Source organism: Cetorhinus maximus, chromosome 5 (assembly GCF_964194155.1).
Source record: "Cetorhinus maximus chromosome 5, sCetMax3.hap1.1, whole genome shotgun sequence".
In the NCBI taxonomy this organism is placed as follows: Eukaryota; Metazoa; Chordata; class Chondrichthyes; order Lamniformes; family Cetorhinidae; genus Cetorhinus; species Cetorhinus maximus.
Genome location: NC_135883.1, coordinates 15,268,032 through 15,291,389, shown reverse-complemented (window position 1 = coordinate 15,291,389; position 23,358 = coordinate 15,268,032). Strand labels below are relative to the sequence as shown.

At 43.1% G+C, this 23,358-nt stretch overlaps 1 protein-coding gene across 1 annotated transcript; it reads right to left on the bottom strand.

Moving 5' to 3' along the window:
- Positions 1 to 1,983: 1,983 nt before the first annotated feature.
- Positions 1,984 to 22,761, bottom strand: dusp23b (dual specificity phosphatase 23b). Its single transcript, XM_078541552.1, has 2 exons — positions 22,485 to 22,761; positions 1,984 to 3,179 (listed from the first exon to the last, which is right to left on the bottom strand). Exons 1-2 carry the CDS (start codon positions 22,749 to 22,751, stop codon positions 2,994 to 2,996), a joined length of 453 nt encoding a protein of 150 aa, XP_078397678.1. The 5' UTR covers positions 22,752 to 22,761; the 3' UTR covers positions 1,984 to 2,993.
- Between the last annotated feature and the right edge of the window lie 597 nt (positions 22,762 to 23,358).

Here is a 23,358-nt window from a genome sequence, read left to right as displayed (position 1 = left end):
GCAGGATAGATTTTAAAAGGGACAAAACGTATACATCAAGTTTGTAAAGGAAGTTTTAGCGCTATTTTTTGCACCTTTGTGTTGCAGACACGCATTTTTGTTTTTGTCCAGTTGGGGGAAAAAAAGGGTTTCAACCCTGTTTTAGTCATTGCCATTTTTATTTCGAAACCCACAGTGCCTATGATCTTTGTTTTCTGGAGAAAACCACAATAGGATGCCTGGCAGGTAAGAAGGCACCAAACGAGGACTGCAGGCACCCACTGTCACCCTCTGAACTAGATATAGGCAGAGGAACATACAGCCCTCAAGCTGTTCTGCCAATAAGATAATGGCTGACTTGCATCCCAGCTCCTTCCACCCACCCTTTTTTAAAAGTTATCAACTGACCCATAATGAATTACTTTTCCAATAGACTTTTCTGTCCAATGCAGAAATCTTTAATATTGTGTATATTCCTCCTGACTTGCAAATTTTTATAATTTATTTCCAGTATTATGCTCATGGTCCAAATTAAATAGCCTTCTTGCCCCATTCTTAACATGTACGCTCCATCTTTGTCTTGTACAATAACCTCCTGCAGAAAGGATTTTTCTCCAAAATTCTATTCTCACACTCAATGTTAATTACAAATTGATGACTTTCTTGCATCTTGTTGCGATCTCCAAGCAACAGGAAATCTACCTACTCTTTGGCTACAGCCTCTGCTGCAGGTTTCCCATCTAACAGGGACCCTGCTGGGGTGTCGTCCAGTCAGGAACCCACTTAAATAAAAGTGTGAAACTCCAAAGCTCTTGGGGACTCCCAGACTTCCAGGTTTTTATTCACACAGTTCCTGCTCAACATTGTTTCACGATTCTTGGATTTTCTTGATAGAACACAGAAATATTAGTTTTTAGAATTCAAGTTCGGCTCAAGGAGGCAGAGAACAAACTGCTTTGCAAATTAATAGGAATGTTAAATGAATGCTTATTCTCTGCTAATTGAATGTTACTGGTGTCAAATAAACTGTAATCATAGAGATTTCAAGATTGAAAGTAGAACTATGAAACGGCAAAGCAGTTTTTTTGCCTAAACAGGGTGCTGCAACATTAAAATTTCTGAAACATCACGCGAAGTGTTGTTAGCCAGAGGTATTAACATTTTCTCTAGCAACAGGTAAGGTGCATTAAAGAGCTATGAAATAGTTGCAGGTGTTATTCAGGTCAAGTAGGCTTCAAAGTTACTTGGAGCAGGTGGGAAGAGATATGCTATAATTACCAACAAAAAAAAGGGGGTTGGGAAATGGGAGTACTTATTCCCCTCTTTTTAAATTTGCATATTCTTCCTCTTTTTAGATCTACCTTGTTGAACAAGGCCCCAGTTGAAAATAGTCAGATGATTTGTTTTCAGGCTTCAGGCAACAATGCTCTTGGAAAGCCACCAGGAGGCATGAGAGAGCATATCAATTTCACCTGATGGCATTCGAAGATTACATTATGGAGAGTCATTGACCTAGAATTTTTAGCAACAATACTATCCAAATGGTTCAGAGGAAAAAAGAAACACACACAACTTCATAAATAATTTCCTTAAAATGAATTAGGTTCAGTGAGCATATAGCAAAGTATATTTTAATGCCTCTTAATTTGGAAGGAAACCGTCCTTGCAGGCTTAATCAGCTTTTGAAGCAAGATTATCCATTAACACATTTGCACAACCATTTCATTCATGCATATTACAGTAAGCCTTAAAACGCACATCCTCTCAAGCAGACAGTGCAATCTAGCACCATTATAGGTTAGGATGTCATATTACAACAGTGAGGCATATATATTTTGGTATATAAACGTTGTAGCAGTTATGATGTGGTAGATGATGTGTGCCAGGTGGACCAAATCCACGAGGGAAACTTGGTCACGCTATCACAGTGGTTTTGCGATTTGTATTTATTACGAGATGTGTGCACTGAATTCAGAAGTAATAAGTTCACGAAGAACTTGAGAGTTTAAAAATTAAAATATTTATTAACAATTAACAAAATAAAAGATGTCAAGCACATACATTACACCACAATTACTTACTACTACAATAACTCCTAAAACGTCTGATCAACATGATCCCCAATTACACCTCCTTTAAGGCAATGGTCCAAAATAGATTTTAGATTTAAAACAGAACCAGAAAATGAACAATACCCACTTGACAGTGGAATTGCACATGGCTTTTCCCCAACTTCAGTTTCGTTACTTAGCAGACTTACGCACAAATGCTGGAGGCCTCATTAAGACTATTTCACACACTCCTGTTAGATCTTACATGGACTTCTGCCACATAGCTTTTCATTCTCCTTCATATATGTTTCTCTCTTTTTAATATGTAAATTCTAATGTCCCATATGTCTTTGAAGCTGTATCTTCCTCATAATATAAAAACTTTCATGCTGCCAATATATTGTCAGTAACCTTTGGGAAAAATAAACATTCGTGAGCCTTGCTTATCTGGCTAGTTGTAAACAGACTAAGACCCCTTTGAAATCCAAAATCTCTTCATTTAGCTAAAAATGCAAATTCCCTGCACACCTTACACGCTAAGCTAGCATCCATGTTTACTCATTAGCATGTCAAGCACCTAGCTTCTTTTGATGATTTCAAACTTGCAGTCTACTTGGCTCCAAATGTAATTACATCACACATAGACCCAACTACTTCACAAGAAACCATAAAAAATTATGGAAATTATTATACTTTCATCACAAGCAGCAAGCCAGTTCTTCTGATCAAATTAACTACCACAATAAGTGATAATTATGGATAAATTCACCAGGAAACTAAAAAAAACACTACAAACTTTATAGCGGTGAACATAAATAAAGCATCCCAGAAGTGCCAAGATTAATTTCATCCTTCAAAGTAACCTGTACTAGCCATCACTTTGAATAAACAAATGTTTTTAAATAGCTATCCTGTTAGAAAAATCTGAACGAAATATTTGTACTGCGGTAATATGAAAATTACTTATTTTATATGATGATGAAATTGTATAATTGTCTTTTCTTGTTCACTGGTTTCTATAGAGCCACGACGAATTCTTCGTATTTCTTCAATTGCGTCAACTCCTGTTATTTTCTTGCTTTTCACAAGATAACAAGCGAGCATTGTTCCAGTTCTCCCAAAACCATGGAGACAGTGGACTCCAACTCCCTGGAAACAGATGAGATAAAACAAGCCAGTGAGCACTGCCCTCTCTTGTTTAGTCCACTAGCAATTCACCACTTTGTTGATAAATTACTATAATTTGCAATGTGCACATAGCACTATTCTTAAAAAAAAAAGGCAAGTATGCAGAAAACCTTTCCAAGGTTTGAGATCCATTGCCGACGTTATAAACATTCCGACTTACTCTGAACTGTCTTTATCGATGAACAAGCCGGTAAATGTTAACTCAGTCAAGGTTATCCTCGCAGTGCACTGTAATATTGCAATGTTTCCCAATCAGTGAATCTCAAAAAATCTAATATTCTTAAACAAATTGCTTTTGCTAAATTACAAAAAGATATTTCCCTTTGCGCTGTTGCAAGGAACCGACAGTTCATTCAATTAGCCAGCTTACTCAGCCAGCCAGACAAATTACGTACGCACATTATTAACTTCAAATGTTTACATGTACAGACTTACTAGAACCATTGTGACAAGTCAATTAATCACCACCACACAAGTGTAGAATGCAATAGGTGACCAAAGCCTGTATTCTGAATTGCCCTATAAAAGGCTAGGAATTACTGTTAGCAATATTACCAACAAGCTGCGGTGTATTTGTATAGAATTCCTTTACTGTTTAAAGATATCCCGTTATTTAATGGGTGTATAAGTTTGTTTGAGTATTGATATGTGAACATAAGCAACAGTAATTTCAAAGCTATGGTTCAATATTAACTTAGAAATTCAGTGTTTTAGGGAATAAGTAATGTTTATGTTGCCACTGTGATAAAGCTTAGGCGAATTCTGCACTTAACTTCTAAAGTCCATCAACAAAGATTAATAGCAGCAGTACAAATTCCTTTGGGTTAGTTGTTATTGCCCATCATGAGTAACATCATTCAGCTGCAAACTACTATAGCTTCTAGGCACAGCAAATCAGCTTTAGTACAGCTGTGATTTCAACTTCAATCAAGCAAAAGTTACTCTGGAGACTCTGGTGTCAGATCTCATTTTAAACACAAAAAGAAAATACCCTTGCATAATCATTTTTTAACAACTGGACCATTCCCAGGTGCTACAATTTTTTTTGAACTTTTGGGGTTATATACAACAGATTTTGCAGCAGTTTCTTTAGATGCTTCTTGCCCTTTACAATCCCCAAGATCTATATTTAATTTGTCCTTGCAAGAGTTTCACGACTATGAGCATTAACAATGCCTTATTTGCAGAGATCTCATGCCACATTATACATGGATTGGAGTAATTTGTAGACTAAAGAAAATAATAGATTTATTTACAATTACATGGGAAAATGAAGCACGAACAAGTTGGACAAATATCAATTACTTGGTTTAAAAGTATAACAAGCAAAGGCTTTAAAAGGTTAATCATGTATAATGTCTACGTAATTTTAACACAATAGGGCTATATGGCTCAGTTTCATGTATAATTCCAATGACCCACTGTTCCCATATCCCTTTATTTCCTTCAACCACCTAACTAACATTTCTTAATCATTGACATGGTCTATATATAAATCACTAGCTCAGATAGTGCATTGGATAGCTTCACAATCCTCTGTTTCAAAATGTTTCTCCTGCTCTCTACCCTATATCTCAATCTATCCACATTCCCTTATTGTAGACCCCTCAGTCACTGAAAACAGTTTATTTCTATCCACTAATATAGGAACATAGAAACAACGGCAGGTCATTTAGCTCCTCGAGCCTGTTTCGCCAGCTGTGATCTAATTTCAGGTACCAATCTTTGCCCCAAATCCTTTAATATCTTTGGTTAACAAAAATCTGTCAACCTCAGATTTGAAATTAACATTTGATCAATTGACATTGCAGAAGACAGTTCTAAACTTCTACTGCCATTTATGTGTCGATGTGTTTCCTAATTTCATTCCCAAAATGTCTGGCTCTAATTTTTAAGGCTGTGCCTAGACCTAAACTCCTCCGCCAGCAGGAATAGTTTCTCTCTAACTTTCCTATCTGTTCCAATTAATATCTTGACATCCTTCCTACAATGTAGAGCCCAATATTGCAGGATACTCTGACTATGGTCTTAGGTTTTTAAACAGTTATATTACATCCTGATTTTCACATCTTGAAAAATCATTGCTTATAAAAGTTCACTATTCACCATTCCATTACCTTTGTCTATGGCCATATCCAATGGGGGTACTGTTATAAGTATCCTATGAACCCGAACCCCCAAATTCCTCTGCTCTTCCACAACACCCAGCTTTTCCCCATTCAAAACATTGTTTAAAAAATGTTCCACAGTACATTTATTAATATTGAACATCATCTACCACTTTTGTGCCCATTCCACCATCTTATCAATATTCCTCCTAATCAGCTTTCTTCGGTCTTCACGAATAATTCAATTTTTTATCTCTTCCCCAAATTCCTTTCCCTTTAATCTCCTCCAATAGTCTCTTTTGTAGCTTGTTAAAGGCTTTCTGAAAGTTTACAGGGGGTACCATATCCCCTGCATGTCCCTACTTACCTTATGGGTGACCTCCTCAAATAACTGTATTGGGCACGCCAAGCGTGACATTGCTTTCGGAAATCCTTGTCGCCTGCTTCTAATCTTTTTCTCTTCATCTAGATATTTAGTGATTTTACCTTTAATTATCCTTTATAAATTCTCCAACGCGCAAAAAAAGTACTAGCAGGGTAAAGTTAATGTTAACCCATGAACTAATTAGCATGGAAACTCTTTTGAGTTATCAACAGTCACAGATTGCAACTCTTTCGAGTACAATCACAGTTCTTGGTTTCCGGGAGTGGGACATGAACCCACAACCCTCTGATTCAAAGGCGAGGGTGCTATGAAAATTAGCATGGAAGTAGAACACACAATGCAAGGCTGCTAATGTGTTCATCTGGCTCAATCTCAGAATTCGAATCAGCTTTAGGCATTTGTTACTTTTAACGTCAGCATTTCGGATGACTCTCGTTGTCTTGCTTAGCGTATCACATAGAGAAAGATTTTTTTGACAACAAATGCTAAGTACCACAATTCATAACAAAGTTAAAGTTGAAAAGAAGAGAAAATATTGATCCAGAACTTGAAGCATTGCAACGCGAGTTTGATTTTTTTCTTCACCCTTCAGCTCCAATTATTTTTATGCCACAAATAGCTCAAAGGACAAGTTGAGAACAGAGTCACTGAGCCATCTGTACCTTGGTGACAGTGTTTGGGTGCAATGGGCAAGAGTGGGTGGGTGGGGTTGGGGACACCAGGTGAGAATAGAAAGGATGGGCAAGAGAGTGACGGGGGGGGTGGGTGGACTGGCGAGAGATAATGGTAGATGGTACCAATGGACTGGACCATTGCTTTTTCTAACAAAAAGGGAGAGAAGGATAACTTAGTTAAGTACAGGTGAATTAGTTCAGCCTAATGGTGGGGGGAGCTTTTAGAAACAATAACCCAGGAGAAACTTAACAGGCACTTGGGTAAGCATAGACTAATAAAGGACAGCCAGCACACATTTGTTAAGGGAAAAACATGTTTGATTAGCTTGATTTTTGATGAGTTAACAAAGGGTGAATGAGGGAGTGCAGTTGATGGTCTCTATATGGATTTTCAAGAGGCATTTGATAAAGTGCCACATATTAGGATTGTTAACAAAATTGAAAGCTGATGGGATATAAGGGGCAGTAGAAACATGTATACAAAATTGGCTAAGGGGTAGAAAACAAAGCTGTGGTGAATTGCAGTTTTTCAGATTGGAGGGAGGTATAAGGGTTCAGTACTAGACCATTGTTTTGATGAAAATACATTCATGACCTGAACTTGGTGTTCAGTGCCGAATTTTGAAATTTGGAGATGACACAAAACTTGGAAGTATACTATGCAGTGAGGGAGATAGTAACAGACTTCAAGATTATATACACTGGCTGGTGGCGTTTGGGCACATGGCATTCATTGCAGCTTATATTTCACCTCTGTTCTATTTTTACTTAGTTCTGTTGAAGAGTCATACGGACTCGAAACGTTAACTGTGCTCCTCTCCGCAGATGCTGCTAGACCTGCTGAGTTTTTCCAGGTATTTTTATTTTTGTTTTGGATTTCCAGCATCTGCAGTTTTTTGCTTTTATTCATTGCAGGGATGAGAGTGAGATACATTCTGGTAGGAAGAATGAGGAGATGAAATTCATATTAATTAAAGGGTGTGCAAGCAGACAGAGACAAGTTCTGAGAGTGTTTGCGCACAAATCTTTAAGGGGGCAGGACAGGTTAACAAAGCAGTTAAGAAAGCCTATGGGATTCCAGGTGTCATTAGTAGAGACAGGATTAGAAAAGCCAGGAAGTTATGCTGAACCTATATAAAATATCAGTTTGGTCTCAGCTGGAGTGATTCTGGACACCGTGGTTTACGGAGCAGCGTGAAGGCTTTGGGGAAGGTACTAGAATGGTTCCATGGATGAGGGTTTACTGTTACGTAGATAGACTGGAGGGGTTATTGCAATGATGGCTAAAAGGAGATTTGCTCGAGGCTTTTAAAATCATGAAGTGTTTAAATAAAAAATAAATGAAGATAAATTGTTTCCAATGGCTGAATGGTCAATAACCAGAGGACATAAATTTAAGGTGACTGAGAAAGGAACAAGTGGCAGCACGAGGAAAAGCTTTTTTTCTGTATGCTATGATTGGTAATGTTCTAATCCAGAAAGCAAGTTAAAGGGTATACCTGGAAACAATCTTTACACACTTTTATAAACATTTATTTACAAAGATACACTTTACAAACACGTACCTCTTCACATTTTTTTTTACATATAGAGACACAAGTGAATCCCCAGTTAATGCCCACAACCTGCATACAATTAAATACAACTAATATACAATTAACAGTCTGTGCATTCCAAATTCTAACTAAGTGTGGTGAAGGCAGGTTCAATACATGGTGGGGCTGGATTTTGCCATCGGTGAGTTGGGGGCGGGGCCCGCTCGCCGATGGCAAAATGACACAGGATGACATCAGGGGGAAACCCTCGACGTCATCCCGCTCCATTTAAATTTTCAGGAAGGCGGGGGCGCAGCGCGATCAGCTGTCCACCAATTGAGGCCATTGACAGGATAATTAAAACAATTAAAGGACCTGCCTGTCCAACCTTAAGGCTGCCGGGCAGGCCAGGAGCCCCGGCGGGGAATAGAAAAAACATGAAACCTCATCCACCGGCGGGATGAGGTTTCTTGTCTGTTTTAAAAAAGTTTATTAAAGTTTCTGTGAAATTTATTAACATGTCCCATCTCGTGTGACATTGTGACATGAGGGGGACATGTTAAGGAAATTATTATTTTTAGCGATCTCCCTGAGGCAGCGCTTAGCCTCAGGGAGATGTGCTTGCAAATATGCAGAACCTTGTGGAGGAGATCTCGAGATGTTGCATGGGGGGTGGGTGGGGATGTAGGTCAGCTCAACTGGACAACTGAAGAGGAACCCCAGCATGTAATACTGACAGTGCTAGGGCCTTGGGACAGATGAGCGTACAAAGGGTAAAGGCTCAGTGTGCGCGGGAAAATTCTTGCCCACAGCTCGCAAGGGCCCTGGCAAAGACCTTTACCTCCCTGCACATGCCTGATTCCAGGGGACATAGACCAAGCCTTGGTGGATTGGGGTGGGCGGGGGGTGTGGTGGCACAGACTTAAGGACCACATCGCAAATAAACCACATCAGGCCTCATTAAAAGTACAAGTGTATGATATTTACAAAAGTGTCATAACATTAACAATTAAGGTGCAACCACACACAAAATCAAAACTCCTTAATCTTGCATTCCCTACAACAACTTCTAAGTGTTTCTGTCCCTGACACCCGCAGCAGGGGTGGAGGCAGCCTGCTGACCAGTTTACCCCCATTGCCTTCAATGACCTTGGTGGCTGTCCTCTGGAGACCAGAGGCTTGGAGGACTCTGGCTAACTTGGGCTGTCCTGCTGAGGGGCAGCTGCTCCCTCTACAGTCACAGGGGATGAAGCTGAAGGGGTCACAAGCAAGGGGGGTTCTGAAGGGCCGGACGCCCTCTTCAGCCTGGAGGTCCCAGGCGTGTCCAACAGCCGCCCCTCTTTCCTTTGGAGGCCCGAGGGCCCCTGCCTGACTCCTTGAGGGAAATGAGCGCCTGGAGGGAGGTTGTGTCCCATCCCCCTCTCGTGTAACCACAGTAAAAGCTCACCCAAGGCTACAGCGATGAAGTGCAGGTCTGCGCACATCTCTGGCAGAAACTGGGTGTTCTGTTGGAGCAGGTTCTCCATGGCGTCTGCCACCCTCCCCATAGAGACCTCGATGTACGTGCATGTCAGCACCACCTCAGAGAGTAGGCGGAGGGACTTCTCCGCTTTACATGCCACTCTGCCGGGGTCCTCCGACCCCTGTGCCTGATGGTTCCCCGTGCCTCTCTCAGCTTCCCCAGCATCTCATGCAGGGCCCATCCCAGAGGCTCATCATCTGACTTGGATGTCGCAGGTGCCTATTCTCCAGCAGCCCTCGGAGTGCCGATGTGCCTGGCTGACCCTGCTTCCTCCTGCTGCAGACACGTGTCCATGCGGTGACCACTGGAATGTGAGACCCAGCCTGAACTACATCTGGCACCCACCAAGGTGTGTGTGTATCAGCGCTGGTGGAGGGTGGTGACTGCTGTGACACCTCCACGGGTGCACTTTCTTCCTCCTCCCCAATGTCCTCAGTTCTCTGCCGGCTGGATGAACTGCTGAACAGGGCCTCCTCTTGTTCCTTTGCCCTCTGCCTGCTGGCCCCTTTAAGTGAGTGAGAGAGGAGAGAGCGAGTGACTGCAATGGACGGTCTCCAACATGGAAGAACGCATGGCCCTTAGGTTTCTATGTGACATGCATGGATCCTCACTGGATGGAGGCCACCCACCAACCTCTCCATTGCTGCAGGCTCAGGCTGGGCCCTCCCTTGTAGTCAGTGAGGTTTTGAGGTCAGGCCGGCCCCCTCCTATCTTCTCTCTCGCTTTCTGTGCCTCAAAGAGAGAAGGTGGGGCTGAGAGCAATTGGGTTTCAGGTATCTTCCTTACGCTTCCGCTCTTACAAACAACCCACTGGATTGTGTGCCATGTGATTGTTGCGCTGCAGGTTGTCCACAAGGGCTCTGGGGCAGCACCCTCCAGAGCAGTGAGCCCATGCAGATATAAGGATAAGGCTCACAGAGGCATGTTATTCACGGTACTTGCTGATGCCCTCAAGGCCTAGCCCACGTCCCACCCAAACCCCTCCCAGACAGCATCTGAGCTGGGGAAGGGTCAGGGACCCACAGTGGCCTCTCAACATGTAGACTAGATGGACCAGTGGGGCTATGAGGCAATAGCTCTTTTAGGCATGGGCTGCACAAATGTTTCCCTTGCCACTGAGGCCCATGTCCCCTGTACCATTCCTTGAGGGGAGCGGGAGCAGTTGTGGGTTCATGTACCCTGATGGAGCAGATGAGGTCATTCATCTCTTTGTGGCATTGCAGGGGCTCTGGAAGAGGCCCTGGGCACTGACCTCCCTGGAGACCTCCCCCCATGCAGGCTTGGTGTGATGGCTCAGCTTCCTCCTTCTATCCTCTGTATAGAGGACGCCCTTCCTGGCCTCCACTGCATTGAGCAGGACATCCAAGGATGCGTCATTGAATCTGAAGGTTGGAGGTCCCTGGGCCATCTCCTTCTTCAATGGTGGGTAGGTGTGATGTCCAAGTACCTTTTAAGTATGGCGCCCAGATATGCCATCAGGGTGTGCACCATCCAGCCTAATGCACCACCACCCCCCCACCCCCCCAGCAACGAAAAACATCAGGGAATTCCCAACTGCATAATTAATGAGGCCAGCATGGCGCGCTATGGCACAAGCCCCATCGGCCTCCACGGTGGGAAACACTCCCGGTTCCCGCCCCGGGACTTAGTCCCAGAATGGAAAATTCCGCTCCACATCTTCAGCTCTCCAGCTAGTTTAGCCCACCTGCTGTTTTATAGCTCTTAACCTTTCTAGCTGTTAACCCCATAAGTCAACATGGCTGCAGCCTTTTCAGTGTAATGGACTCCAAGCTGTTTTAGTTGCATTTATCCCATTTTCTATAGTTAAACTTAAATTTTCCCAGAACTGAATATTACGTCTAAAATATTAACATGAACGATGAACTGGGTGTTTATCACCATTTGTGTTGGATTTTTTTTGGGGGTTTGCTTCTTTAGCTATGTCTGTATATACGTTAAACCTTTTAACTTGCAATCTATAGTCAAGATGTTTTTGTAAGATGCTTTATTATAAATAAATCTCCCATACTCAGTTTCCAAAATGAAACTTCAAACTACTTGTCACAAGGTAACTTATTGGGAATGAGTCTCACGTGTGTTGCCCCTATTAAAAGATTAACCACAAACAATTAGAACTCTTTTGCTTTTGTTCTGCCAATTTCAAATTTCTATTCCTTCAATACTTCTTTTTAAAGTGACTGCTGATGAACAGAGTCAGCATCAGACTTCCAAAGGTCCAACTCTGCAATAAGGGGAATACACACAAATTAATTGTGCAGCACTAAGTTAGCCATCAGGCAGCAAATGGACTAATTCATATATACTTCGTATTTCAGTGACTTTTCTGAGCCCAATGCATCTCCTCTCATGATCACCCACACTTTAATGAGACAGATTGGACGAACTAAGGGAACATAAGTAATGGTTCTTTGTGCCACATCAAAAATAAAGGACAGGCATTTTATCAAATAGAACTAGATGGTGAGAATTAGCATTTAATTAAACTGAAAACTAAAAGAACACGAATAAAGCATAGCCCCAGGAGATCATAAAGCTACCATTGCATGTAAATATGGAAATCTGTACGTAAATATGAAAATCCGTTGTTTAAATACTCACTTAGGTTTCAGCCTAGCTCTCCGAATTCCCTGGTGACAGAAGGTTCAGTAACACTCCTTCCCCCCACCCCCCCAGCAGACATACACATGCTTCATCTCAACACAAACCCCCGTCCATCCACTCAATCAGCAGGCGAGACTAAGGATCCACTTTTGTAAGCTGTGCCCCCGCCCCCAGACCTCATCCCATCCCCCACAGCCAACCCAACCCAACCCCCCACACATCCCCACGCCGAGGCTCAGCTTAACCCCCGACCGTGGCCAAGACTTGGTCCAGCACCACCACCTAACTCCAACCCCCCCAAACCCAGCCAGCTGAGGCACAGGCCAGGTCCCTGTAACTGGCTGAAACTCCGGCCCAGACCAGGGCCCCACCCCCCCACCCTCGGCCCAGACCAGGGCCCCCCCCCACCCTCAGCCGAGACCAGGGCCCCCACCCGCCTGACAGACATGCACTTTGCGCAACATCCCCGCGAGGCTGAGCGACGGCTCCCCCGAGCCTGCTCTGGCCTGGATACGGCAGACACTCCCTCCTCTTTCCCCCCCCACCCTCCCCATTTTCTGATCATTCTTCTTGGCCTCCCAGAGGATGCCCAAGGATTGGAGAAGGCGCAGCTGAAAGTCTCTTACATGGCGGCAGCAGGACTGACCAGAATAACTCCTCCGATTCCAGCTTCCCACCTCCTGCTCCTGCTGCTTCTCCAACCACAGATTCTGGTCTCTTGAGGGAGACAGAGGGGGAGGGAAAGAACCCGCGCTTGGAGGAGCTGGAGCGGCCAGCATGGCTGAGCTGGAAAGCGATCGGGGGGGGAGCTGTTCCCCATGGATTCTGTCTCTCCCACGTTCGAGGACAACCCCTCTCTCGTTGGTTGACCTTGTCGCTGAATATTTGCAAGATTTTTTGGGGACTTTTGGAGGGTGAATTTTGAACGCTGGAACCCATGATGTTGGCTGTTACTATGAACCACACACTAGGCATCTAGCCAACGGAGCTAAATGGCCCTCTTGCAGATTCAGTGATAGCCTTCAAAAGGGTGTACACTGCATTATTTATTTTAATTATTTGCTCATGGGATATGAATGTCACTGTCAAGGCCTGCATTTGCTCCCCATCCCTAGCTGCCCTCAAGGAGGTGGCGATGAGCTGCCAATATGGTGGTTGTGCTCCTGAAAATTGTGACTTTAAGTGAATCATAGGTTACCATATGAATCAAATGTTAAAGCCAGAGTTAGGCTTCTTGCTTGGAAAAAAAAAAACCACTATACAAGTTGAAGTCCTGTATCATACATGTGCAGCGCTGTGCATTTCTGGCTAAAAGTAACTTGCAAATTAAAATATATCACTAAGTATGAAAGAAATACAATGTACAATACTGTACAATGTAAAATGTTTAGAAGAATTAGAAAAGAGTACATTCACCAATATCAAAAAGTACTTTTAGGTTGACCAGCCTCCATCTAGTGGCAGAGGTTGGTCGTGCAGGTAGCAACTGAAGTCACGGCTGCCTGCACCAACCAACGGCTGCCAATAGATGGAGCCCATGACTTCAGCAGCAGAGCCAGGGACCAAGCCAATAGCAGGAGCCAGGAGCAGAGCAGCACGAACAGACTCTGGGAATTAAAGTCAGGACGGAGGGTATGAGGTGAGAGTGGGGCAGAGGCAAGGCCACTTGGAGGCAAGGCTGGGCACAGGAGGAAGAGAGGCTAAGGCCGAGAGCGAAAGTGCCGCAGGAAAAGGTCACGAGCACAAACAGGCCACAGAAAAGGAAGCCAGTGGCAAACGACATTAAAATGAAACTGGGAATGTTAAATGGGTAAACTGACACCACTTTGTCAACGACATTAAAGTGAAACAACATTAAGTGAATCAATGTTAAGCAACATACAGTATTCCACTTCAGTGGCAAAAGAATTATTGACGGTCATATGCTCGGTCCAGTACCTTTCCATTTAAAGGCAATTATACTGGCGTCTTTGGACCGAATCTTCGGTTGGGACTGGGAAAACCTGGCCTATGCACTTTCGCGACTTGCAAACAACACACGCAACCCATGTGCGACTTCACAAGCCACTTTTGTCTTTTCACACAGAGGTTGCGTTCACAGTGCATTTTGCGAGCTGCAGTGGAGTGCGTGGGTGTAGAGGGGGGGGGCCCAGTTAGCAGGCCTACCTTGGTTCTCCAACACAGTATCCCAGCTCCCAAAATTGTTTAAAGGCTGCCTCACAACCATGCACCCTCCATGCCAGCACATGCCCCCTCAGATCACCCATGCTACCCTTGTCCCCTCTGTGCTCCACATGTCCTCCACACCTCTTCAGATTGGCCATGCCCTTTCAATGCCCTCCTGTATCCTCCAGGCCTTTCAAATCACCCATATCCCCAATTTCATTCATGCCCCCTCAGATTGGTCATGCCACCTCCTGCCTCCTCTATGTCTCCCACGTATCCTCCGGAGCCACTACATACATAGTGCAGTATGCACCATGTGCATTCCTCAGGGGCTACGTAATAGCAGTAGGAATTATTTTAAAACATTAAATCTCTAATAATCTAAGAAAACCCTGAATGGACAAAAAACCCAAGGGAAAAAGAAATGTAATCCTGTAAGTGCCTATTAGGTTTATAAACAAACAAGAAATGGCAAAGATAACATTCTGTTATTATATGCTCCTAAAAGTTTCAATAGTTGCAAGACCACCTGTTGAGCTTTAGCTTTTGAAACTCAGCCAAGCATTCATGGTGGAGCAGCTGTCATAACGAAAACTTCCAGTTCCATTGACACGCAGGAAGTTTCCATTTTTATTTCAAAACAGAGCACCTGTCGATCAGTGGAGGGAGGAGTAGGTGCAGAATATTTATTCTACCTTCAGGAATTTAAAAAAACACAGCCAGAGCTGGCAGTCTAATTAAATCAGAGCACAAAATCACAACAGCAGAGGACTCTTACCTTGAAGACTGGGAACGGATACAGAGGCAGACTTGGAAGGGAATCATTAAAACTGAGGGGTAGAATAAATTGAGAGTCAGCCTTGGGAGGGGGGGCCTTTCACTTAACTTCGAGTCTGGGTCAGGAACAGAGTCAGGGGGGAGCTACAGCTGCAGAGCGCCGGGTTTGAAAATAAAAATCAAACTGTGACATCAAAGGAAAGTCATAAGTTGATTGGCTGGTGAGTATTGCTGCTTAGGGATTAGGTCTAAAACAACTGGGAGTTTTACAAACGTTCTTAATAGTTAATGTTTTTAACAAGTAAAAAGTGGGTAGCTGGTGAATCTTACCTTTTATTTTTAAGTAAAGTTTATTACCACTAGTAAGGTGTATTAAGTATTCATAGGGTTTAATCAGTAAGGTTTATTAATAGCAGCAAGGTTCATTAGTATTGGTAAAGCTTCATTAGTATTGGTAAGGTTTATTACCAGTAGTAAGGCTTATTAAGAGTAACAAGGTTATTATTTATTGGGAAAGGCAGGGCTGCTCCAGCACATCCAGTGCTGTGTGGGAACTCCAGGGTGATTCATGTGTTCTGGCTAACCATTTGTCCAAGAAGTGTCATCAGTTGCAGCAGCCTGAGCTCTGGGTTTCGGGACTTGAGCAGCAGCTGGCATCACTGCAGTGCATGCATATGGTTGAAAGCTTTGTGGATAGCACACCATAGATGGGGTTACCCCACAGCTTAAGAGTATGCAGGGAGAGGGGGAATGAGTGACCACTAGACAGTGTTTCTGCGGCTGCAGGCATGATTCCAGGGTGATGTGTTGCCTCCTTGGTGCCAGGGTCAAGGGTGTCACAGAAACTAGGAGCAGGAGTAGGCCATTTGGCCCTTCAAGCCTGCTCCGCCATTCATTATGATCATGGCTGATCATCCAACTCAATAGCCTTCTCCCGCTTTCCCCCCATATCCTTTAATACCTTTCACCCCAAGAGCTATATCTAACTCCTTCTTGAAAGCATACAATGTTTTGGTAACAACTATTTTCTGTGGTAACGAATTCCACAGGCTCACCACTCTCTGGGTGAAGAAATTTCTCCTCATCTCCGTCCTAAATGCTCTACCCCATATCCTCAGACTGTGACCCCTGGTTCTGGACTTCCCCACCATCAGGAACATCCTTCCTGCATCTACCCTGTCTAGTCCTGTTAGAATTTTATAGGTTTCTATGAGATCCCCCCTCAGTCTTCTGAACTCCAGCGAATATAATCCTAATCGATTCAATCTCTCCTCATATGTCAGTCCCGCCATCCCAGGAATCAGTCGGGTAAACCTTCACTGCACTCCCTCTATGGCAAGTACATCCTTCCTCAGATAAGGAGAACAAAACTGCACACAATATTCCAGGTGTGGTCTCACCAAGGCCCTGTACAATTGCAGCAAGACATCCCTGTTCCTGTACTCGAATCCTCTGGCTATGAAGGCCAACATACCATTTGCCTTCTTTACCGCCTGCTGCACCTGCATGCTTACCTTCAGCGACTGGTGTCCAAGGACACCCAGGTCTCATTGCACATTCCCCTCTCTCAATTTATAGCCATTCAGATAATAATCTGCCTTCCTGTTTTTGCTACCAAAATGGATAACCTCACATTTATCCATATTATACTGCATCTACCATGTATTTGGCCACTCACTCAGCTTGTCCAAATCACACTGAAGCATCTCTGCATCCTCCTCACAGCTCACCCTCCCACCCAGCTTTGTGTCATCTGCAAATCTGAAGATATTACATTTAATTTCCTCATCTAAATCATTAATATATATTGTGAATAACTGGGGTCCCAGCACCGATCCCTGCGGTACCCCCACTAGTCATTGCCTGCCATTCAGAAAAAGACTCATTTATTCCTACTCTTTGTTTCTTGTCTGCCACCCAGTTTCCTATCCATCTCAATACACTACCCCCAATGCCATGTGCTTTAATTTTACACGCCAATCTCTTATGTGGGACTTTGTCGAAAGCCTTCTGAAAGTCCAAATAAACCACATCCACTGGCTCCCCCTCATCAACTCTACTAGTTACATCCTCGAAAAATTCCAGTAGATTTGTCAAGCATGATTTCCCTTTCGTAAACCCATGCTGACTCTGTCCGATTCTGCCACTGTTTTCCACGTGCTCAGCTATTAAATCTTTTATAACGGACTCTAAAATTTTCTCCACTACTGACATCAGGCTGACTGGTCTATAATTCCCTGTTTTCTCTCTGCCTCCCTTTTTAAATAGTGGGGTTACATTAGCTGCCCTCCAATCTGTAGGAACTGTTCCAGAGTCTATAGAATCTCGGAAGATGACCACCAATGCATCCACTATTTCTAGGACCACTTCCTTAAGTACTCTGGGATGTAGATTATCAGGCCCTGGGGATTTATCGGCCTCCAAACCCATTAATTTCTCCAATATCATTTCCCTGCTAACACTGATTTCTTTCAGTTCCTCCCTCTCATGAAACCCTGTGTTCCCCAACATTTCTGGTATGTTATTTGTGTCCTCCTTTGTGAAGACAGAACCAAAGTATGTATTTTGTTGGTCAACCATGTCTTTGTTCCCCATTATAAATTCCCCTGTTTCTGACTGTGAGGGACCTACATTTGCCTTCACCAATCTTTTTCTCTTCACATACCTACAGAAACTTTTACAGTCAGTTTTTATGTTGCCTGCAAGCTTACTCTTGTACTCTATTTTCCCCTTCTTAATCAATCCCTTGGTCCTCCTTCACTGAATTCTAAACTGCTCCCAATCCTCAGGTCTGTTGTTTTTTCTGGCCAATTTGTATGCCTCTTCCTTGGGTCTAATACTATCTCTAATTTCCCTTGTGGCCAAACCATGGCTTACCTTTCCTGTTTTACTTTTACACCAGACAGGAATAAACAATTGTTGCAGTTCACCCTTGCACTCTTTGAATGTTTGCCATTGCCTATCCACCATCATCCCTTTAAGTAACGTTTCCCAATCTATCATAGCCAACTCGCGCCTCATACCATCATTGTTTCCTTTATTAAGATTCAGGACCCAAGTCTCAGAATCAAATACGTCACTCTCCATCTTGATGAAGAATTCTATCATATTATGGTCGCTCATCCCTAAGGGGCCTCGCACAACTAGATTGTCAATTATTCCTTTCTCATTACACAACACCCAGTCTAGGATGGCCTGTTCTCTAGTTGGTTCCTCAATGTATTGGTCCAGAAAACCATCCCGTATACACTCCAGGAATTCCTCCTCTACGGTATTGTTACTAATTTGATTTGCCCAATCTATATGCATATTAAAGTCACCCATAATTACAGATGTTCCTTTATTACATGCGTCTCTAATTTCCTGTTTAATGCCATTCCCAACATCACCACTACAGTTTGGGGGTCTATATACAACCCCCACTAACGTTTTTTGCCCCTTAGTGTTTCTCAGCTCTACCCATACAGATTCCACATCGGTGGAGCTAATATCTTTCCTCACTATTGCGTTAATTTCCTCTTTAACCAGCAATGCAACTCCACCACCTTTTCCTTTTTGTCTGTCAATACTGAATACCCCTGGATGTTCAGTTCCCGTCCCTGGTCACCCTGCAGCCATGTCTCCGTAATCCTGACTATATCATACCTGTTTACATCTATTTGCGCAATTAATTCATCCACTTTATTGCGAATGCTCCTCGCATTAAGGCACAAAGCCTTAAGGCTTGTCTTTTTAATATTACTTGTCCCATTCCCACTATTTTTCACTGAGGCTGTGTTTGATTATTGCCCTTGATTTCTCTATCACTTTTCTTATTCCACTTTCTGTCTTTTGATTTTGTCTTTGATTCCCCCTCCTCTGACTCCTTGCATAGGTTCCCATCCCCCAGCCATTTTAGTTTAAACCCTCCCCAACCACTCTTGCAAATATTTCCCTGGGACATCAGTCCCGGTCCTGCCCAAGTGTAACCCATCCAGTTTCTACTGGTCCCACCTCCCCCAGAACCTGGGCTTTAGATTCTTGGACACTGGGACTGGCTGTGGGAGAGAATGGGACCTGTATAGGCCAGACTGGTTGCACTTAAATAGAGCCTGGGACGGAGTTCCTTGCGTGAAGTTTTGCTAGTCCTATTGGGAAGGGTTTAAACTAACTTGGTGGGGATGTGGAAACCAGGAAATATTATCAGAGAGGAATACAAAGGTGCAGAGTACTGGGAGAGATAGAGAAGGGAATAGTAAGTTAAAAAGTGGGGTCAGAACTAAGGCAGAAATTAATGAGGTCTAAATCAGGGTTTCTGTGCATGTATGTGGATAGGCAGAGCCTGGCAAATAAGATTGAGGAGTTACAAGTGCAGATTGCCATGTGGAAATATGATGTTGTGGCAATATCAGAAACCTGGCTCAAAGGAGGGCAGCATTTGTGTTAAATATTCCTGGATACAGGATGTTCAGTAAAGATAGGAAAGGATGAAAAGGGAGAGTGGAGGTGGTGTTGATTAAGGAGAGCATTGCAATGCTAGACAAAGAGGATGCCCCACAAGAGTTAAGTTCAAAATCTATTTGGCTAGAGTTAAAAGAACAAAAAAGGTGCAATTGCATTGCTCGGTGTCGTCTGTAGGCCACCGACTAGTAGGAAGGATGTAAAGGAATAAATTTGCAAGGAAATTACAGAGAGGTGCAAAAATGAGACAGTCATTATAATGGGGGACTTTAATTACATTACCATTATCCCAGTTTATATTTGGGTAAGGTTTTCTGCAGTGTGTTAAGGAAACTTTTCTACAGCTGTATGTTTCCAGTCCAATGAGAAAGGGGGCACTGCTAGACTTTGTACTTGGGAATAAGGTGGGCCAAGTGGATCAAATGTCAGTAGGGGAACATTTAGGGGACATCGAGTATTAAATGAGGTATTACTTTAATACCTCAGGATATAACTGAGCAATTAAATGAATATAATGAAAAATTAAGAATAGGATGGAAAAAAGTTGCAACTCTGTGACTGTAGAACGATAGTCTTGTGTATTCTTCATGTCACAAGCATTACAGACAAGACAGAAATGCCAAGCTCATTTGTGGGAGACTATTACAGCTGGCAGAGATATTTTCATTCCATTAGTCAAGGCTAAATTTAAATCAAAGTCCCAGAGTTAAAAATAGAGCATACTATCCAATCCTTCAGGATAGTATATTTTAAAGGTTCTGACTGATTTAACACAATGAGAATAAGTTTATTCAGCACAATATGATGGAATGAATAAAGTTTATTATATAACTTGAACTCAATTGTCTGCAATGATAACGTTTCACCAATCTCTCAAAGCAATTATTTCTGACAATGGAGAGTGGGTGTATGGGAAGGATTAGTCCCAATATTTCTCATTTGCATATCATAAGACCATAAGACATAGGAGCAGAAATTAGGCCATTCGGCCTATCGAGTCTGCTCTGCCATTCAATCATGGCTGATAAGTTTCTCAACCCCATTCTCCCGCCTTCTCCCCGTAACATTTGATCCCCTTACCAATCAAGAACCTATCTATCTTGGTCTTAAATACACTCAATGATCTGGCCTGCACAGCCTTCTGTGGCAATGAATTCCATTGATTCATCACTCTCTGGCTAAAGAAGTTTCTCCTCATCTCTGTTCTAAAAGGTCTTCCCTTTACTCTGAGGCTGTGCCCTCGGGTCCTAGTCTCTCCTACTAATGGAAACATCTTCCCCACGTCCACTCTATCCAGGCCTTTCAGTATTCTGTAAGTTTCAATCAGATCCCCCCTCATCCTTCCAAACTCCATCGAGTATAGACCCAGAGTCCTCAAACATTCCTCATATGTTAAGTCTTTCATTCCTGGGATCGTTCTCGTGACCCTCCTCTGGACCCTCTCCAGGGTCAGAACATCCTTCCTGAGATATGGGGCCCAAAATTGCTCACAATATTCTAAATGTGGTCTGACCAGAGCCTTACAAAGCCTCAGCAGCATACCCCTGCTTTTATATTCTAGTCCTCTCGAAATAAATGCCAACATTGCATTTGCCTTCCTAACTACCGACTCAACCTGCAAGTTAACCTTAAGAGAATCCTGGACTAGGACTCCCAAGTCCCTTTGCACTCCAGATTTCTGAATTCTCTCCCCATTTAGAAAATAGTCTATGCCTCTTTTCTTCCTACCAAAGTACATGACCTCACACTTCCCCACGTTGGATTCCATCTGCCACTTCTTTGCCCATTCTCCTAACCTGTCCAAATCCTTCTGCAACCTCCCCGCCTCCTCAATACTACCTGTCCCTCCACCTATCTTTGTATCATCTGCAAACTTAGCCAGGATGCCCTCAGTTCCTTCATCTAGATCATTAATGTATAAAGTGAAAAGTTGTGGTCCCACACTGACCCCTGCGGAATTCCACTCGCCATCGATCCGAATCTGATATTTATGTAGATGTAGAAAACACATCAACTATACTGTGCCAACTTTCAAAGTAAGAAACATGACAACAGCGAAAAAAATAAAAACAAGAGAAAGATAACACAATTTATAAAAGCAAAATAAAAACTGTGGCTTGGTTGTACAGAATTTGAATATTGCTGAAAAGAGAGACATGTTGCCAAAACCTCTTGTCTTGCACTCATCAGGACAAATTGGTCTGACTTTGGTCTGACTTTGACTCTGATTGGCCAAGGGGTTGCCATGGAGAAAGCAATGGGGAACAATCAATTCCCCACTCATTCAAAAAAGGTGCAAAGCCTGAGCATATTCCTTTTGTTTGCAGATAACGGGTCCCTGCAAATGAATGTATGTTGCCTCCAACAAGTGTAAATGAGTCACGTTACCAGCTCGACTGATTATTGTTGGTGTAGCTATTGGCGCACTCAGGGTTGTTCAGCAAGTGCTGCTCAATCGCAGAATCACATCATCTAACAGTAAACATTTTGTTTTGGGTTTTGCAAGCAGAGGCTGGTTGAGTATGGTCTGTACTCTGCCGATTACGAACATCTGAAGGAAAATGCTGTTTGGTTCAATCAGCCAATAGTTGGGATGTACGGCCTATATACCCGGTATCATACCGACACTGAAATTTTACAAGATTGGCCTTATCAGCAATCTTGTAAATAGGGCCCTAGCCATTTTCTCACCTTGCAAGTTTGACACAGGAATAGAGTGCACTGAAACTATCCTACAGGGTAATGGCTATCCTGATCAGATCATTGCTCGCTGTGCATCAGGCAAAGGGCCGCCACTTTTGGACCTGAAAAGTACCCAGTCTGCCTCAAATTACCCTGAAAAGGCAAAGCATCTCAAAAATCTGAACAACAGGTTAAGCCAGTTGCTTCACACTGCAAGTCTACAGTCGCTACGCAAGTGGTATTTTCCACTGATGGGATAGTTCTGTAAGTCCCAAAATACAGTCTGACCAGCACACAATTGAGGAACGCCACGTATGAATGTCAATATAGAGAAGCGATAAATGTCCACTCATACCTCACCCTTTGCGTTGGCTTCCTCAACAAGAGCAAGAAATCTTTTGATTTGTTCAAAAGAGGGTGAGCAAAAGTCGTTGATTTTGATATGGTGAATCTTCAATCCTGGGCAGGAATCATGGTATGGTGGCTTCCTCTCACAAAGTGTGACCAAGTGTTGAATGCCATTGTCATACAAATACTGGTAGTGAGCAGGTAATCGTGGCATGGCCATTCCAGCTAGTTTATGGGGTTCAATCCAGGAAAAGTTGTGGGGAGCGGAAGCCATTTTTCATTCGCCTGTTTAAAAAAACAATGTTTTTATAATCATGCAAAATGTTAAGAACCAGCTACTAAATGCATACTTTTCAATAACTAGATTTGTTTCACGATGTCAGAATGATCATGAGGGTTTCATATTATCCAGTGAAGGCTACAAAGAATATAAGATCATAAGAAATAGGAGTAGGTCATTTGGCCTCTCAAGCCTGCTCCCCCATTCAATAATGATATGGTTGATCTGATTATAGCCGTAACTCCACTTTCCTGCCCGCCTGTGGTGGTATTGTCGCTGGACTAGTAGTCCAGAGACCCAGGGTAATGCTCCGAGGACCTGGGGTTGAATCCCACCATGGTATATGGTGAAATGAATAAAAATCTGGAATTAAAAGTCTAATGATAACCATGAAACCATTGTCGATTGTTGTAAAAACCCATGTGGCTCACTAATGTCCTTTTGGGATGGAAATCTGGTCTGGCCTACATGCAACTCCAGGCCCATAGCAATGTGGGTGACTCTTAAATGCCGTCTGGAAACATCCCAGTTGTATCCAAACTGCTTGAAAAAAAGCCTAAAAGGAATGGAACCGGACAGACCACCCAGCATCAAGCTAGGC

What these genes read in the sequence shown, in the direction of transcription:
- dusp23b (XM_078541552.1), bottom strand. Translation starts at nt 22,751, where the DNA reads ATGGCTTCCGCTCCCCACAACTTTTCCTGGATTGAACCCCATAAACTA. An exon ending in AAGCCAACGCAAAGGGTGAG is followed by an intron (nt 3,180 to 22,484) that starts GTATGAGTGGAC and finishes ATCTGTTTCCAG; the next exon opens with GGAGTTGGAGTCCACTGTCT.